Source organism: Dermacentor variabilis, chromosome 2 (assembly GCF_050947875.1).
Source record: "Dermacentor variabilis isolate Ectoservices chromosome 2, ASM5094787v1, whole genome shotgun sequence".
Classification (NCBI taxonomy): domain Eukaryota; kingdom Metazoa; phylum Arthropoda; class Arachnida; order Ixodida; family Ixodidae; genus Dermacentor; species Dermacentor variabilis.
Window position 1 is genome coordinate 99,431,978 of NC_134569.1, and position 19,714 is coordinate 99,451,691.

At 46.5% G+C, this 19,714-nt stretch overlaps 1 protein-coding gene across 1 annotated transcript; it reads left to right on the plus strand.

The window, feature by feature from the left end:
* The first annotated feature begins 1,282 nt into the window (after window positions 1-1,282).
* LOC142570378 (uncharacterized) lies at window positions 1,283-13,433 on the plus strand. The gene is made up of 6 exons (XM_075678766.1): window positions 1,283-1,502; window positions 3,212-3,322; window positions 6,186-6,350; window positions 8,006-8,059; window positions 12,019-12,155; window positions 13,380-13,433. Exons 1-6 carry the CDS (start codon window positions 1,283-1,285, stop codon window positions 13,431-13,433), a joined length of 741 nt encoding a protein of 246 aa, XP_075534881.1.
* Window positions 13,434-19,714: the final 6,281 nt, after the last annotated feature.

The following is a 19,714-nucleotide window of genomic DNA, read 5'->3' on the forward strand; positions in this document are numbered from 1 at the left end:
CTTTTCAACGTATTTCACCCTTGCGTCCCTTCGCGCCGTGTGGAGGTTTGGGTCCATGTTTTTGGGTAGGGGGCTAACAGTGTGTTTTCCGATATTCATCAGGAATCCCCTCCGTTCTTTGGGTTTCTTTGATTGATTCCGCGAAGCCTAGCCTTATTAGCAGTTCCCTTCCCGTTTTGGTCTGCTGGAGTCTCAAGAGCTGTGCGATACTTTGTGCTTCTTTTAGTTCTTCGAAGGTGTTGCTTAAACCAAGTGTCATTAGTTTCTCTGTCGATGTATTGTTCGGCAGGTGAAGTGCTGTTTTGTACGCAGAGACGGACATTACTAGCACGAGAAATTGAAACAAACATTTAACTAATTAACAAAAAACACAAATGAGCTTCTTTTATTATATTACTTTAGGACACATATTGCAATTTACGAATTGTAGCCCGTGAGCTTGCGAAACATCCACTTGAAATGAATCTCCAGGATGACACCAGTTTCGAGATATTATTTCCCAAAGTGTGGGACGAAATACATGATCGTTTAGTTACTTTTGCGCTTCAATGCATAAAAGAGCGTTTTGTTAAAGTTAAGTGGAACAACAGTGAATATTTACGGAGAGTTTGATGGCGCATATCTCGATATTGCAAAATTTGCCTGAGATGTTCACAGCAACGTATGCTATCCGCGGACTGTTTTTTTTTTTTTTTGCCAAGCCCGAGTGTTGGTTCAGGAGCCCTTTAACAAACGTGATTCAGTTGATACAGTTGTGCAGTCAACAAAGGCAAGACCGACAGCCAACAGCCGCAGTATACTGGTGCTTAACTCGTTACCGCCACAGTCCTCCCAAAATGCATAAAACTTCAAACGCAACCAAAAAGCTGAAGCAACCACGCTGGTACTCTATGTTCGATATTTACACCATCACAGCTGGCTTAGGGGGCTAATCTAGCAGGACGCAGCCAAATTGCGCCATCTTGTATTTTGTCATTGGCTCATGGTGCGGCTACGGCTTCTCTTATGTGACAGAGTCCAACATGATCGAAGGTGGAATGCTATTTTGGACATCGTCAATCTCCACCACATTGTCGGATTCGCCATCTTGTCAGCTCTGATTGGCCCAGAGGTCTGCTAAGGCGTCTCCGATTGGCCAAAAATATAAATGCCGCCATTACCGAATTTGACAATACGGCGAAACTCGACATGCGTCCAGATGGAGATGGCGTATTCAAATTACGAGGTGCAGCATTTCCACACGCGTGTCCGTGACCACCATGCGAACTCGACATGCGTCCAGATGGAGATGGCGTATTCAAATTACGAGGTGCAGCATTTCCACGCGCGTGTCCGTGACCACCATGCGCATGTTGCTGCAGGAAGCATTCGCCAGGGCGAGGAAGTCTGCCTGTCGTCGACTCCCTTCTCGGTGGACGACGACAGCCCCGGCGACGAGTCTCCGGACGGAGGCAGTCCCGCCGCCATCTCCATGGCTTCGCGAGGTTCTCGCTCGTGCAACAGTGAGAGCGCCCGCTGCTCAGCTCAGCGCTTCCCAGCGTTTGCCGCTTTCTTTTTTCCGAGCCACTGCGAAGGTTTTGCGAAATGTACACTATAACCGCAGCTAAATAATAGACAGTTTCATATTTGAACGATCGCTTAGACGGTCCGCACCGCGATCACATTTCACGCACCGCGAGGTTTTACACAACTGCCTTGATGCCACCTTCTTTTTTTTTTTTTTTGTAAGCGCTTTATTGCGTCTATCCTGGAGGCGGAAGGCGACGCACTCACAGCTTGTCTGCAAAAAAAAAAGAAAGAAAGAAAGAAAAAGAAAGAAAGAAGAGAAAAAGAACATAAAGAAAAAGAAAAGAAGAGAGAAAAAAAGAAATTGTGCGGTAACCACCGATGATGATCGTCAGTATATGCAAGTGGCCGAATGCTTCTATGAATTAAGGAAGATGCTTTCTTTCTTTCTTAAGGAATGTTGCACTTGCCGGGAACGTATTTATAGGTAATCTCTTGTTGCAAACGAGAGCACGCTCCCCTCGCATCGACACTTTTGTATCGGCGGTGAAAGCCAGCCCAACCTCGGACCATGAAGATAGGCGAGAGAGCCAAAGGAAGCAATTCGCCTGAAAAAAAAGGTATATAACCCCCTCACGCTCCAGCGGAGCGAGGCCAGCGCTTTGCCTTCATCTGTCGGCACAAGCGTCGTGTGCACGGGCAGGCACTGGCGTTCCTGCTGAGAGGTTCTATTAGAGTTTTAGCAGAGCGTTTGCTTGCGCTCCGTTCCGCACACGTTTCACGCGCACCGGTCGCTGCATAGAATGCATTGATTTCGCTTATCTAACAAGCGCGTCTCCCAGAGACGTCACTGACGTGCTCTAAGCTTGGCGGTAAAACGATTACGAAAGCAACTACGCGCCCCCTGACGCACCGCTAAATCAGGTTCCTAGCGGAACGTGGTCAGCGTCCCACGTTCCGCTGCCGCTATGTGTGCTGTGCGCACGCGCGTCACAGTTCCCGGTAGCGTTTTGCTGAGCGGCTGCGTGCCAATTGTTGTGATAGGCCGGTCTGAGCGGAGCGGACCGTATACGCTCTGCTAAAACTCTCCATTAACGCTCGGCATAAACCGCGAAGACAGAGACGAAGGTTTAAGGCGATAGGACAACCAGAGAGTAAAAAAGGAACCAGCCTATTACGACTGACCTTTTGTCCGAAATGCTCGCCCTATTTTCTTCTTCGAGAGCATTTTCGTCGTTGGCCAGCGTTCGACACACCGAACGACCACCGCGGCAGTGGTGATTCGCGGACGGCTTTCACGTACGCCCTCAGCGAATCACCTACGCTTGTGTCCCAGCTAACGTTAGCCAAGCTGTTCAACGAAAAAAAAGTTAAAAGATAAAAAAAGCCGGTGAAAGATAAGATTTTAAGTTACACCTGGACGACCGAACACCGCGGGTCTTAAAATCGTATCTTGCACCGTAATCCTTCAATCTTTCTTTTTTTCTTTTTTGTTAAATAACTCGTCTAACGTTATCTGAGACATCCTATATATACATGCAGAAATAATGTCGCCTTTGGCCGCCGTTGGTCAGGCGCATTGAGGGTCATATATTTTCATTCTCAAATAGCCGTGCATTCGATGACGTAACTTCGTGGTGTCGCATACACGAGCGCCGGGGAATGTGGTAGCGGTGTCACGTTCGCTCTCGGATTCTTCGTGCAGCCGTGCGCAACGATAGCCCCGTCCGGCAAGTGATCAGCCCACCGCCGTGCTGGAGGCCCAGTCCTTGGTCGCCCTCGCGCAGCGCCCCGGACCTCAGAATCGCCAGGCCTGGTACGTATACACTGTATACGGGCCACCGCCGCACCGATAACGCGGTCACACTTGATTTAGAAAGCTTCGCAGTTTGGAATGACGAGGTCGTTTGTACGCATGAAACCGACGCAGGCCGATATCCTGTATGTGAACGACAATATAGCGACCGTAACGCCAAAGACCCAAAGTTTGCTCTATCAAAACAACAGAAGTCGCGGATGAGGCATCACGATCGCCCATATTTCATCATCATCATCATCATCATCATCATCATCATCATCATCATCATCATCATCATCATCATCATCATCATCATCATCATCATCTTTTATGTCCACTACAGGACGAAGGCCGCTCCCTGCGATCTCCAATTAGCCCTGTCTTGCGCCAACCGATTCAAACAAGCGCCCGCGAATTTCCTAATTTCATCGCTCCACCTAGTCTTCTGCCGTCCTTGACTGCGTTTACCTTCTCTTGGCGTCCATTCTGTAACCCTAATGGTCCAACGGTTGTCTAACCTGCGGATTACATGACCTGCTGAGCTCCATTTTTTTTTCTTAATGTCAATCAGAATATCGGCTATACCCGTTTGGTCTCTGACCCAAACTACTCTCTTTCTGTCTCTTAACGCTGTGCCTAGCATTATTCGATCGTTCGATCGCTCTTTGTGCGGTTCTTAACTTGTTCTCAAGCTTCTTTGTCAGTCTCCATTGCAAGTATCTGCCCCATATGTCAGAACCGGTAAAAGGCACTTATTGTGCACCTTCCTTTTCAATGGTAATGGCAAGCTTCCAGTCAGGAGCTGACAATGTCTGCCGTATGCGATCCAACCCATTTTTATTCTATGAATTTCCTTCTCATGATCAGGGTTTCCTGTGATTAATTGACCTAGGTAAACGCACTCCTTCACCGACTCTAGAGGCTTACTGGCGATCCTGAATTCTTGTTCTCTTGCCCGGCTATTCATCATTATGCATATTAATCTTCAACCCCACTCTTACGCTCTCTCTGTTAAGGTCCTCTATCATTTGTTGAAACTCTTCTGCAGTGTTGCTGAGTAGAACAATGTCATCGGCAAATCGAAGGTTGCTGAGATATCCGCCGTCGATCCTTATCCTAAGCCTTCCCAGTTTAATAGCTTGAATACTTCTTCCAAGCACGCAGTGAATATCATTGGAGAGATTGTGTCTACTTGTCTTACCCCTTTCTTTATAGGTATCTTCCTACTTTTCTTGTACATAATAAGGGCGGTTGTGGAATCGCTGCATATATATTCCAAGGTATTTACGTGAGCGGTCTGTACTCCTTGATTACGTAATTCCTCTGACTACTGGTATCTCTACTGAACCAAATGCCTTTTCGTAATCTATGAAAGCCATATAGAGAGGTTTATTGTATATACTCTGCGGATTTATCGATTACCTCATTAATTTAAGGGGACTCTAAAGAGAAAAATTGTTTCACCTGTGTTAGTAAACTGCCCTTCCGCAACACCAAAGAAGCCATTCCTTCCGCCAGAGGACGCTTGGTAAGCCACAAAAGATGAAAAAAAAAAGAAAAGATGGTGGCGACGACACTTTGAAATTGCCGCACCACAACGCCGCGACTTCACGAGTTCTACGCCGCCTGCTCGGCCCTAATGAAATTTTCATCGGTAGAAAGTGGACTATACACTGTATTAAAGAATAGCTAAAGAATGAGCATGGAAAAGTCTCAAGAACTTTTACTGAATCGCAGCGACCTGAATACGACAAAATACTTTGCACTCCGTGACGTCATACTGACGTGTGACCCTGGGTTATCGGCGCGAAATTCAAAACAGAATCTTTGACCACCATTCTTTCCTCTAATAATTCACCTACTGCCGCGAAATCAACGAAAGTAGTGTTCTTTAAGAATATTCCGCCAATCTAAATTGATTCGGTGTTTTTCTTCAGTGTGCTTTTAAGCACATTTCAATAGGTATACGTTCTCCACCGACGCTGCTGTCTCTTCGCTTTCACGAATTGCAAACGTGCTCGGTAAGTGTCCGGGCTGCAACGTATGCGGCGCCATGAACAATGCTCGGGAAACCAGACGAAACAACAGTGCTTTGTTGTTTTATAAATTTTCTTTTCGGCGATCAGACGAACAAAGATATTGGGCTGTTATCACACAGACGCAACCAGCCGTGCTGGCTTAGCGGCTGTGGCGTTGAGCACGAGATCGCGGGATCGAATCCCGACCGCGGCGGCCGCATTTGGGTGGAGGCGAAATCCAAAAAAACGCCCCTGTACCGCGCATTGGTTGCACGTTAAAGAACCCCATGGAGGTGGTCAAAATTCACCCGGCATGCCCTACTATGACGTGCCTCATAATCAGATCGTGGCTTCGGCACGTAAAACCCCAGAATTTTTTTTTTTTAATTTTAACATCGGTCTACACCTCATTACTGTGGGTACATGGACACTCTCGATTCTCTCCCGATTCCTTAGGAACTCCATGTTACAAGCATTGCTTTAACCACAAATAGAGTCACACTTTACGACGCGCGGTTTACCTTTGGAAGCGGTGCTTTAGGTTCAACAGACGACGCCCTTACCCGGAGAAACACATGGCGCGTAGAACGGGTATATTGGCCGATGCGCTGAAACGTTCACTTTCTTTACAGCTCCAGTGCTCCGAAAAACTTGGTCGGTTGGGAGTGCTTCCATTAATTCTTAGTTTCTCAGGTGTTACAACTACCGAAGCTTGATGCGCGCACTAGGGCAGAGGGAAATTCGGCTCTGGCTCCCGCCCGAGCCGTCGCCATGGCTTTAGTATTATACGATATAAGACATGCGACTCGCCACAGACGACGACATCGTTCACCCGCGACTCTTTTGGGCGTCTGCCCGTCTAGCAGGGACGGTGGCATCGCCGTACACGAAGCGCGTGGTCGGGGCAGCCACGGCCTCAGGCGCGGCCCGCGCCAAGAGCCCTTTCTGGCTGTCCTCGCCCGACAGCGCCCAGCCGCATCCGCAACTGGTCCTCGGGATGGGAGAGGCCGTCGAGTCGCAACCGCAGCGTGAGTGTCCCGAACACGACGGTGTCATTTATCCCATATTATCAAAGCCCCACTGAGCGAACGGCTTGTAAGCTTTTATGTAAGGGAGAATCAGAAAGTATTTGCCCTTATTTTTTCTTTTAGCCAAATTACTGCTGTAATGATGCGAAGTCAGTTTTATCCATTATTGCCAGCGGTGGACCTTTCTTGGACTGGCCCGGCTACAACCCGGCCTCATCGGCCGGTGGCTCCGCGGCACGGCGTTGCTGTCACTTGTTGAAGATGGCGGTTGTGTTTCACATGTGCACGGCGTACGAGCAACTAAGTGTGATTCGTTTTCTATGGAGCAAGGGAGGAACGCCCATCGAAACCCACGGGGAAATGCTGCCTACGTATGGGGACAGGTGACTCGCTTTGAGAAGTTTGAGGTGGTAGTGTTGTGAGCTCGCAAAAGGCCGTGAAGACTTGCATAACGATGAGCCTTCGAGGAGGCCGCGTGCGTCGCAGACTGACTACAGGGACATCTCAAATTTAGTGGTGCGATGGGATAAATGTCAGAACTGGTGTTGGAACTATGTGAAGAAATAGTGTAAGGTACGTAGAATAGTACGTATATTTGTAATTATCTGTATGTACCAATTTTGGTTAATAAAAACACAGGCGCAAAGACTTTCTGATTCGCCCCCGTATTATATAGGCCTTTGCCGCTTGTAGGCCTTTACAGCTACGAATCCATATGAAACAGAAGCACACGAGAAGATGGAAACTTGAAGTGATCGGCAGTAGTTCGTCGAACAAAAGATGTCTCTCTAACACAAGAGGACGTGTCAAAGGAGTCTTCGCTCTTTGAAGGCGAGTCAACTCGTCGAAACGTTGACTCCGGAATCCTTATACATTTCTTGTTGGACTACTGTTGCTCGCTTTGCGGCTATTAAGCAGTACATGGCTTATAACTCTTGACGGTTTAATTCTCGGTCCTGCGTCAGGTTGTTGCCTCAGTAGGCGCGGGGAACTTGTGGGGAGAAATGAGCAATAGCGTGCGCGTACGACAGAAATGAAATAAAACATTGAGGTGAAGTATCGGGACCAAACGGTTAGGTGAAGCATACGCTTCCTGAAGCGTAGGAAGGAAGTCTAGCAAGACTTGCTGCTGTTTTACGAGTTGGTGCTTTGATGCTGTGGTAATATGGCGGGCGCGAAGATCGTACACAAGCAATGAACACTCAGGCACACACAAGCGCTAGCGAAAGGAAGTACGATAAAGAGGTGCTTGGTGTGCCTATAGGCTAGGTAATGCTGAGACGATATTTTGCGCGGAGGATTAAAGCAACAATTACCCTTAGCTTTTTTTCTCTCTCTTTCTCCTTTATTTCTGTGCGTGTCTGCCTACGTAGAAAACCCGAAGTCACGTCTGGTTTCAACGAAGTAACATGCTGTACCGGAACGGAAATTGCATACTTTTAAGCGTTTAATCGTGGATGAGCTATAATTAGACCGGGCCATGTTGTATCACCAAAGCGACAGCAGCAATTGTTTTGTGATAGCTCCCACTTGGTGTTGCTCTCCCTATATCCCTGAAAGCTCACGTGGTAAAGCAGCTTGACAATGCTATAAACTCGCCTCTGGAGCGGCTGGCTCTGTGTATAATGACGACGATTTTTTTTACCTCTCTTCAGCGCCTGGATCTGGAGACAGAGAGGACTCCACCACCGACAATCATCACACCACAGGTGCCAATTCACTTTTGAGCTACAGAGAACAATCGGCATACGAAAGGCGGCTCATACTCGGTCGTTAAGTGCTACGACAACGGGCAGAAAGGACCTGGAAAGGCGAAGTTGTCCAGCGATGCGCGAGGCCCTAGCAAAATAAATAAATAAATAAATAAATAAATAAATAAATAAATAAATAAATAAATAAATAAATAAATAAATAAATAAATAAATAAATAAATAAATAAATAAATAAATATTCCACATCCCTGTCGAGGAAGACGACAAGAAATGTCCTACAATACCATATTAACCCGAATCGCAATCCAAATACCGGGAGCGAAGACAGGAAGTGTGCTAAGAATCGAAACGCATTTCCATTCAGCAATGCATTTTCTCCGTGGTCTGTGGTCGCCAGAAAGCATATGAAGCATGCATAGAATCGCGATACGCTATGTGCTTAGCATTAATTCTGTAAGTAAAGAAAGTTGTATCTGACGCCTTGTTGCATAAACTTCAAATTTGTATTGCAGTCGCACAGATCCACAGTTTACAATGCAAAAATAGAGCTTGTCACGGCAAAACTTACTGCTGCGGCTGCAGGAACTCACGTCGCGCCGCAAAAAAAAAGAATATATATCGTTACCGCAGAAATATGTGTTGTGCCGACATTTATGCGTCTCAAAACAATCCGAACAAAAATTTAGTTACAACAAAAATATTCCCGTTTCTTTTCTCTTTATAAGCTAAGCCATTAGTAATTACCCCGGCGATAGCCTAACAAAGGGTACCTGCATACAATGGCCCCCATTTGTTAGACTACTTTTTCTTAACATCGTTTTCATTATTCACATCTGCGCAGTCTGATATTCCAGTTCCATTGTAGATATGTGACAGGAAGCCATCGGATAGTAAGCCATAAATATGTCGCATGTCACACATTTTTTTTTTGCTTCTCTACATAACTTACTAGTGATGCAGGCAAAGCACGCTTTACAGGCGAGTATTGCCATCAGTTACGTGTGGTGGTCGTATAAACTTCATCAGGTATTGGCCTCACTGCTTCCGGCAATTCATCCCCAATGACTAATGTTGTATGCGATTAAATTTTCAATGGAAATGAAGCTCCGAAAGCTTCTAAAGTGAAGCAAAATCTTCGCGCGCAGTGTGTTACATGTATCCTCGCCGCGCGTCATTGCCCCTGAGACATTCGTCACACTAGGCAAGCTTCTAAGCTAAGCGGATTAACCGATTCAGCCTAGTACGTCTTCTAATCTTAACTGACCAATTGCTTCAGCGCACGTAGCGGAGAAATATACAAGCTTTCTTGCGATATTCACGAACTTTTATTGCAGAATTCTTTTCACTTGAGCGTAAGTATTTTGAGCGCCCATGCGATGCGTCCCTTGTGAAAGGCGACGACGTCCGTTCTCCCCTCGCATTCCTCAGTGCAAAACAGCCCATCGGACTATATATGCATCCCAATCGAGTTTTTAATCATCATATGTTGAGCCACATTGCCTAATGCTGTAGTAGTTTGTGATGGCAATGATATATAGAACATATTAATAAGCAGAGGAGCATAAGAAGAAGAGAAGATTGTGGCACAATAATAAACGAAGAACAAACCCTCCCCTCTGGAAAATCTTATTAGTTAATATACATTTTGATACACTAGAATAGCACGACATAGCACTGGCAGAGGTATGCCTAATACACAATGAACTTTAAAAAAAATCTTCAAAGGGTTCCTGAAGCGTTTTAGACAAATTTTGTAGACGCGTAGGGTACACCTACAGTAAAATATTACCGCCACAATTTAAATGAAGCGTCTCATACTAAGAGAGCCTCAGCCGATTACAAGTTGCCCTCGTCCCTGGCCATGCTTTTTCACTTCAACTCGTTCGCCGAGTGATCGGGAATACGCTCCGCCTTCACTGGCTCTGCAACACGATGTGACGTAGTGTCGTTTACATCCGGTTATCTTGGAGCCAGTGCGCCGAGCCTCTCAAAGCTCTCCACTGGCTGCCTGGCCGGCGATCCTCCGCGGGAGCTATCCAAGCATCGTGCGTCGCGAGCCTTCTGTCGCAGCGCCGAGTGTGTCCGGTATTCCGGTGACCGCACGCGAGCTGCGCGTTTTGACGGATGGGCGGAGGCGTGAGGCCCCTACATAGTACTACCGCGGTGGTGAAGGGGTTTAGAGTAAAGGTGAGCGGCCTGCACGGTGCCGATAGCCACCTGGTGGCGCAGAGCTTAGCTAGCCAAGCACAGAGCTGCTATTGCTGTAATCAAGTCTAAAACATTTTAAGCATTTCAAAGACACTGTGTTCACGATTACGCTCCTGCCGAAAATTCACACCAGGAGCAAAGTAGAACACACTTGGTTACTGCTATATTACCTTTGTGTTTTTCTGGTTGAGCTCTGTGGCACCACGTGGCTGCACCGTGCAAGCCGTTCACGTTTGCGCCTCTGCTCATCGGGTAAAACGCCCAAGGCCAGTCCGCTCGCGTTTACCCGAATTCCGGACACTCTAAAACTCTCTAGTAAAACGAGTTCTTGGGCGAGTTAGTCATTTATTGCAGGCATAACTGCAGCGCCAAGAACACACACAAAAGAAAGGAACACTGACAGACACGGGCAATCGCTGCGTTCACAACTGATTTTATTCCGTGAAAAGAAGTTGAATAAAAAGACTGCTTCGCGCATGCGCGTTCGGAGACAAAGAACGCGTGCCATCACAACGCCCCACAAAGTACATCTTATCTTCTTGCTGATAAACGGTCACATTCCCAACTATACAACACAGTTGACGCGTCACTAACGCAATCACGCACTTCCCTTTCTTTTTATATGGAAGGCTTCCGGTAGCTCTCGTGCGGTCTGGTCTTTGCCCCTACCTAATGTCTCCGCACTATCAAAATGCGGCGAACACTTCTTGCAGGAACTGCATTGCTGTACTAAGCGCACGTCTTCGCTGTTCTCTAGCCCTAGCACAACAGCTCGTTTTTACGTGTTCAGCTTACGTTTACTCCAATTCGTACTGCCACTACGGTTCCGGATATTACACTTCGTGTAATATCTTAACATGTTGCTATCGCATTCATTGCTTAATCACCCGTATGGCGAAACTGTGATTTTTTCGTGCAGTTGCAAATTTGTGCGTCTATTACTTTTTCTCAGCCTTTATATTTTCGGCAACCGTTGAAAAAAAAATGTGAGGTTCTCAGTAAAGGTTCTGGTTCCAACAGCCGCTTGAATATGACTTTTTCTATCACATGCAACACATTTAATCAGATTGGTTCAGCTGTTGTCAATGAGAGCATTTCTGCATTTTACGTGCGTGCGTGCGTGCGTGCGTGCGCGCGCGCGTGTGTGTGTGTGTGTGTGTGTGTGTGTGTGTGTGTGTGTGTGTGTGTGTGTGTGTGTGTGTGTGTGCGTGTGCGTGTGCGTGTGCGTGTGCGTGTGTGTGTGATCAATATTACACACCACCGCGATAAGCGTGCCCAAGAGTGAAAGAAAGAAAGCTTCCAAGCGTCATGACGCGCACTTTCGGAACGATGGGTTCTGTATTTACACTGAGTGGTTCGCGCGATAATGTGGGACGTCGTCGTCTTTCGCACCACATGTTTTGCCATGAGACATTCATCGGATTGCTTGTCTGTACGTTGACCGTATATACGTGAACTATAACCTCGCGTACAGCAGCGGGTTGGACAGCTGGACGAGTTGGCAATACAGTCAATCTGTTTATGGTCTTCATAAGCACCGTGACGCCCCCTAAACAGCTATAAATCTAGTGTCATTGTCCTTCTCTGCGTAGCTTATTGTAGCCGGTAAAGTAAGTCCTGTCTCATCGAAACAATACTTTTTTTTTTTCTCCTTCCAGATACGAGGTAGGTCTTCCTCTCGTAATAATCGTTCGTCGCCCGTCATAACTACCCGAGTTCCGCGTCGAGTATAGTCTTTTCGTGCTCAGTGCTCGCAGTGGCTCAGTCACCTCGTGGTGGCTGGTGCCCGTGGTGGTGCTGGGAGCATGCACAGGCCTCCTGCTGCTCGCAGTGGCCGCTCTGGGCACCACCTACACATACCGGTCGGTCATCGCGCGCATTGCAGGTGAGTCGAAGGCCAGAAATGTCCACATTGTCTTTTTTTGTTGTCTTTTGGGTTTTGTAACACGGGACAGTACCTAAACAAACATGGTGCGCGTCGGTAGTGCGCGGCTTGAAACTATAATGATACAGCGTTATTATGACGTGTGGCTCATCAGCCTAGAGGGATAAAGCAGTTTGGAAATCAGTATAGGTATGGCAAGGCTTGCTATTGAGGAATGTTTCCGCGCGGTTGCGCCGTAAAGCGGATATCCGATTGTATTGAAGCGGACACGACAGCCGGGAAAAAAAAAAAAAAGCGGCGCATCGCAGCTACTGTGCTGCGCCACGAGCTCGGGTAAAAATGTGTGGCGGATATCCTACTGGAAAATCTGGGGACCGCTGCAAACATTTCTCGGCGACAACGTTGACTCATCGGCTCAAGATCGCGCTATACCGCACACACGTCTTATGCATAACGTATTGCTATATAATTAGATGCAGCAACCATATGTGAAAGGATATTTTCCTGTGCATGCAATGATCTGAGCCCGACATTAAGAGTATAAAATTGCTGGTGTACGTGGTATGGTAGCCATGGTCTGGAACCTTCTCTTACATTGAGATAACTAAGCCCAGAACGAGATTATTTTCAGAGAAGAAATGAAGTTGATGCTCACCCTAAAAGGCAAGCATCCTAAAAATCACCCTAAAAAGCAAGCACTTTCGAGCCGTATTCGAAAATATTTAACTCCTGCAAACAGAGAGTCAAGCAAACTTTTCTTTTTTTTTTGAACGGATGAAGCAGGTTTATCTTTCAGGTGCGCCTACAGCCTGATCTGGCTTTCTCGTAACAAGTGTATCGAGATAAAGCCACGCGTAAAAATAACGTCAGTGGTGATTCCTCCTCGCGTGTCCGGGGCGATTCAGCGACTCACTTGTCCATTTCAAGCATAAATTCGAGAATCGGGGAGGGAGACACCACCGTACTGAAGTCAGGCTGGTGCATTGTACTCATGTAAAATATCTTGCAGACAGCGCTTGTGCATTAAACAGGTGCGTGCCTGTGTGCGTTCGTGCGGGCGTGTGTGTGAGAGAGAGAGAGAGAGGGAGAGAGATCTTCGTGTGTCTTATCAGAACTATATGTTGCACAACTTCGCATCCATGGGCGATCATGCCCCCCTCTTCTCTAGTCCCCTGTGGTTTTCTTTGGCAAGTATCCGTCTGCACTGCAGCTACCCATCTGCAGATATCCATACAACGGGCAGACCTGGAAACAGTCCGTAGCCAGTTTCGGGGCTGAGCATAATGTTTCAGGCGTCTCGATATCAGCTGAGTTAGTAATGACGAATGAACATGAAATACTGCGCTCATTAATTTATATATTTGCCCGCGCCCTGGTAATCCTCAGGCTCTGAATTTATATACACACATACATATTTCTCTTTCTCAGCTGCGGAGAGAGCTGCGTCTCAGCATATTGGTAAGGATAGTGGCCGCGAACCTGGTCTTATATACGGCGCATTACAAATGCAGTCACTTTGTAAGGGCGGCTGTATTTGTCTGAATATAGAGATTGCATGCGCGCATGATATGTTAGAACTGTCATTTGCACGTTCGATGTATTTCTTTCTTTCTTTGTGAACAATTAAGTGAAGCGCATATACGTAAAAGCCTGCGACAACAACCATTTCTTCCTAAATCATTGTGTCAATTTCATTGTTTAGGCCTATGTATACAATTTGTTGCATTATTGTTGCTCAAATTTCTCTATTTTCTACAAACGATTGCCGCACGATGTTTGAAGTGCACGCGGTGCAATGTGTGAGCCACGTTACAGTGTGGCAGTGTAGCACGCTGAAACCGAGCTGCAATGTGTGACAATGGACGTCACACACTTTGCGACGTCACAATGCGACGTTGCAGCAGCACTGTCGGAAGATAGCGCCTTCGAGTGTTCGAGGTAAGTAGGCTACCTTTCTGATCACGGTTTCATCAAACTAACTATAGTAACTATAGTCAGTAATCGTTAACGGGAACTCCTTAACGAAGTCTGCTAATAGGTAATGTGCCTGTAGCTAATATTATAGCGATAATGTGTCAAAATATCGAGCGCGGATGCACCAACAGGTGCTGATCACCCACACTGAGACGACAGGTAACAGACAGACATCAGACAGACGCAGGCAAAGGGGAGAGTGCATTCTGGAAGGACGCTTACACAGCTCTTGTGTAGACTTCACTTGAAGCACTTAGAAGTAAGCATTAAAAACTTTCTCCCGGCTCTTCGCAGTAAAGAAGTCAATATGGCTCCACAGAAAGCGAACTTGACACAGCGCCACAGCGCAAGTAGTCTAGAGGCTTAAATTTTGCTGAGTGAGAACACGTACCGCTTTTACAGCCGGAGCTCAACAACCTATCTATCCCTCTGTCTCTATTTATTTATTTATTTATTTATTTATTTATTTATTTATTTATTTATAATTCAAGGCGTTTGGTTAATAAGCGAAATCATATATAATCTTCCTGCGCGAAAGAAAAATAGAGAAGGCTGTTATAGAAAGAAAGAGGAGAAAAGAGACACCACAGGGGCGCTCAGCACATTTGAGGCACACCTATCGCGCACGGCTTGGAATGTACGTTCTTGGCAGTTGACTCTGCATATACATAAGTGCGGAAAAAACAGAGGGAGCCTGCTCTAGACGATGAAACAGTAAAGGGTAAGTGCAGCTGCATTGGCTTCGCAAGAGCCACGAAATGATAACACGAACGAGATAAGCAGGATTGAAGTCAGCTACAACATAAGTGACTTTCTGACATAAGACTTTCTGACGCATGACGGCGGCGGTTCAGACCAACTATATCTGGAACTCGCACTCAGGTGCGGGACAAGGTCAGCCACAAAAGTTTACTGGAGACGGACTGCACAACAAACGTAGATTTCTGCTCTGCACTTAAGGCTCGCGATTCTTCGCATTTATGTGTTACCCCGTACATGATCGCAAAAATTACTACAGATTGAAAATTCGAACTGGAGACTATGTGCCTGCAGGTTTTGCGAAAATTCAGCAAATCCAGCTTACCGTAAACTTTTGCGGCCGACTGTACACGTTATAATGCATGAAGACAGCATAAGCCACAGGTGCCGTTTGGCGTCTTCACTCGTAATGATATAGTACATATCCAGTCTAACAAAAAAAAAAAAAGACCGAAGCGAATCTTTCGCCGTAAGAGCGGACCATTTTGGTAATACTATAGGACGTATAATGCTGTATGCAATCGCAATTCCTGCTATAGCAATAGTTTTACTATTATAGCAAAATCTGGCCTTCTGCCGTGGCGACTGAATGCATTTTTTTTTCTTTTTTTCACAGCGACAGTGGTTTCGTGATTATGGCTTCTTTCCACGATAAGGTCACTTGCGCAGCGATGACAGAATATTGTAGATATTATAGCTTCATCGTCGTGACATGGTGCCAGTCTTCCAAAATATATTGGCGCATTTTGAGCCGTATACTGTTGTGACATTTATCAGGATGAAGCTTTAAGCAAGCACTCGCCGTAATGGGCACCACCAGTCCCTACGCTAGAATTTGCTCCAACTAAAACGAATGTGGACGGCTCCAGGCGAATTCTACGAGCTGTACGTGTTTCTTCTGCAGTTGCGCATCGTAATACAGGCGAGCTCATGCATGCAAATATATAAAAGTTGTATATGTCGAATTATTGCTTACACCGAATATCGGAGAGAATAACACGCAAGAGTAAACTGGGTGACCCGGCTCGTTCGATATATCGAACGAATTTGTTATGTCACGCCCAGTGAATTACAGATAGATGTCCGGACACTTAGATCGTGCGTGAAGTCTTCCTGCACTTCGCGGCACCAAGTGCGTGTCATCTGACGTCATGTAACGTCACCTGCGTGGATACTTAGGCAAAACGCAAGAACTAGAAAAAAGTGTCGCGGTTTCGCCCGAAAGGCGAACCACTAGCAAAGGTAGCAAGACATTAGAATATTACGCGAAGTAAGGCTTGTAGTTTTTCGGCCATTGCAACTGCAGTAAACATTCGCTTACTATAATTATAAATATAGTGACTATAATTATAATCACTATAATTATGATTAAACACGCGTGGTCTCGCTCGCCCAAAGACACGCTCACTCGAACAAAGCTCACTCGATGACCGCAACCACTCGTCGTCACGAAGCTGGCGCGTTGAACGCCAACACCGGGGGGGGGGGGGGGGGGGGGGCGCCTATATCTGTACCAAAGGGAGCGTTCCATGCTGCCGCTCCGGCCACCATTTGAATGTGCCGTGCTTCCGAACGTCAGCAGATCATGTCACCTCCAACTGTGGGCGCGCTATGACTGTTATCGCAATAGTAAAAAAAAAATACAGTCACGTGCGACGAGTACGTCCTTCACAACGGAGATCCTTAAGTCAAGTACAGGCCGTCCAGAAGGCCCACGATACGGCAGTAAGGTTAAACTTTACTGTCCCGACGTGGGAGCCGCCTGCGTCAACCTAAGGGTTGATCTTCAGGACGTGAATAAAGTTCATCATGCAATACCCTACCATCCCTGCGTCTACCGTGACGCAATTTAGCGCAGCTTATAGGCAGTAAAAGAAAATTGCATTCATGCTTACAAATTTGTTTCCGTCTAGGTGTATCGGTGAGCGGTGACAAGAGAAGTAACCGAATAGGCACGGAATTCATCCCTCCTCTATGCACACACAGCGACGTCACACCGAGAAGTGCCTGTCGCCAACTGGCTGTTTCGGCAGGTGCGCGGCGTATTTTTGTTCTCACGTACGCTGTATATCATGTCGCTGCTGGAGACAAAAGTGGGCCGAGATAAGGCGCAGCTTTTCACTGTGCTGGCCTTACAACACCGTGGGCGACTCGATGCACTTAGGCGCATATACTTCTGATATGTCGCGCCGCTACATGCAGGTGACGTATATTTACGCGCACAGCGCGCAGCATACAGACCATGCGGTGCAGCATTCGCGCATAGGCTGTGGCAACAGCTGATAGACAGCAGAATTAAGGCCTGTGCACTCTGATGTCATCCACACACACACACACACACGCACGCATATATATATATATATATATATATATATATATATATATATATATATATATATATATATTCGCGTATAGGCTGTGGCAATAGCTGATAATTTCACGGTGAAATTATGGAGGCGTACTTTTCTCATCTAACAAAATAACTTGGTGGGTATACCGGGTGTTTCAGCGAAGACTCTAACCAAACTTTAAAGATCGCCTGTGGCAGATTGCACAATTGTAATCCTTGAGCTAGATTGCTCAAACAGGCGGACATTAGTTGCAAAAAAAGCATAATGCACAATTAGTTCAATAACAAAAATCACTAATTAAGCTTCTAACTAATTATCTTCACATGTTGCTATTTCAAATTGCAGTTGGGAAGTTCGCAAGGCTTGGAATGAATTCTGAGGATGACACTATAGTTTCGAGATTTTAATTCCCGAACTTTGCGATGAAGTACATTGGCGGTCCAGTTACTCTTGTGCTTCTATGTATAAAAAGGCGTTTTGGTAAGACAAGTGAAAAGACAATGCATTTTTACCGCAAGTTTGACGGTTCAGAAATGGTGTCATCCGCAGAGTTATTTTCAAGTGGATGTGCCTTGCAGATCCATCGGCTACAATTTGTAAGTTGCAATGAGTGCCGTAAGGTCATTAGTTAGAAAATTATTAGTGATTGTTTTTTCAATTAGTCGATTACACATTTCGATTTTGCGTGCAATTAATGTCTGTCTCTTCGAGCAGACGAGCTCAAGGACTCGAATTGTGCTATATGCCACAGGTGATTTTTAAGAATTACTTAACGTCTTCGCACGAACACCTGGTATATGCTACATCGTAACGAATACACGTACTACTCACCCATTTATGACAATTTGTTAGCTTATTCGTCTCCATCTTCTTTTAAAATTTGCTATTTGGGCAGACTTGCAACGGCTATAGCTGACGGTCAGCTCAATCTTTGCGCACCTTCCTGTCACTTCCCCTTTAGGAGAAACAATACGCGAAACACGCACTACGATTTCCTTCCTCTTGTAATATTTGAAGTACGACAGACCGTAACTTGTACAAGCAATTATTGGAGCAAAGGTTTACGTGCGCTATATTCTAATTAGGGCCGGTAAGGAGACATCAAAGTCTCAAGGAGGAATACAAAGTTAGTTTAAGTTGCGTCAGTATAAATTAGGCACCTGCGATATCAAAACCGCTACCCCTGTAGTGAGAGAAGGCTCGGGTCATAAAATACGCAAGAACGAAAGGAGGTTTGCGACGCCGTCCTCAAGTCCGCGTATGGGGGCGAGGACTTACGGAGTCGCCATCTGTCGGAAGCGCCCCTCTTGCGCAGTATGAGGGATCACGCGGCGCGCTCCTCATTAGTTTGGCTTACGGCGCTCCGTAAAAACACCGCGCGGCAGCCCTCCTGGACATTTCTGTAAGTACTCTCAATACGGGGGAAGTTTCTTACTGACGAAATAATAATCTTGGGCAAACTGAAAGCACAGAATCGTTTACAGACTCTATCTGTTTACCGAATTACCTACAGTAAACGCCAGTGCGCGCGATCGCCGCGATGGAGTCTCCCGAACCGGCTTCTTGCGTGAAAGGTAGGCAAACGGCTGAGATGAAACTATGTGAAATATGTTCTTATAGTGGGCTGTCTGTATGACCAAACGGAGTATAACAGAATGAAGCCTCAATGTGGCGATCGCACGGGTTCGCAGCGACCGACTAGGCGTCTGCGTGCATGCATGTCAGGTCACGTTTCGCTTTCGCTGCGAGCGCGTTGTCGCACCGTGCCGTGAGCTTTAGGCCACAGAATATGAGCATTTTGGCGCGTCCGGTATTCCGGCAAGCGCGGGCGGTTTGCCGGTTTAGCGGGGGCGTAAACGTGAGCGGCCGGATTGGTGGCGCAAAGCTCAACCACACAAACACAAAACTAATTACTATATTCTGCTTATAGCTGCTGGTGCAAATTTTCGACAGTGGCATAATCGTGTTCACAATTACGCCGCTGCCAAAAATTTGCACCAGCAGCGAAGCAGTATACAGCGGGTTACTGCAGTTTTAGCTCTGTGTTTGTCTGGTTGAACTCTACGCCACGAGGCGGCTGCACCGCTCTGGCCGCTCACGTTTACGCCCCCGCAAATACGGCAATCCGCCCAAGCCGCCCCCGTTTACCGGAACAGCGGACAGGCTAAAAGTCTCTAATGTCAAATATTGTTGCGTGGAAACTATCAGAGCTGTTCAAAGATAATTTCGTTATAGAGACTAGCTTCGACGCCTACAGCGAACGTGATGTACCGTCGCGACGACTCAATCTTTATTGTTTTTTCTAAATTCTTGGACGTTTCAATATTATTTCTCAACTTGCGTCGCACTGATCAGGTATTCTGGAGCGTGCGATTTTCCGCTGCTCCTGTATCGTAATCCAGTGCGTTCATTCATAACACAAACATGACCATATGTCATGCTTCTTTTAATGTGCCCCCTTTCGGTTCCAGTGAA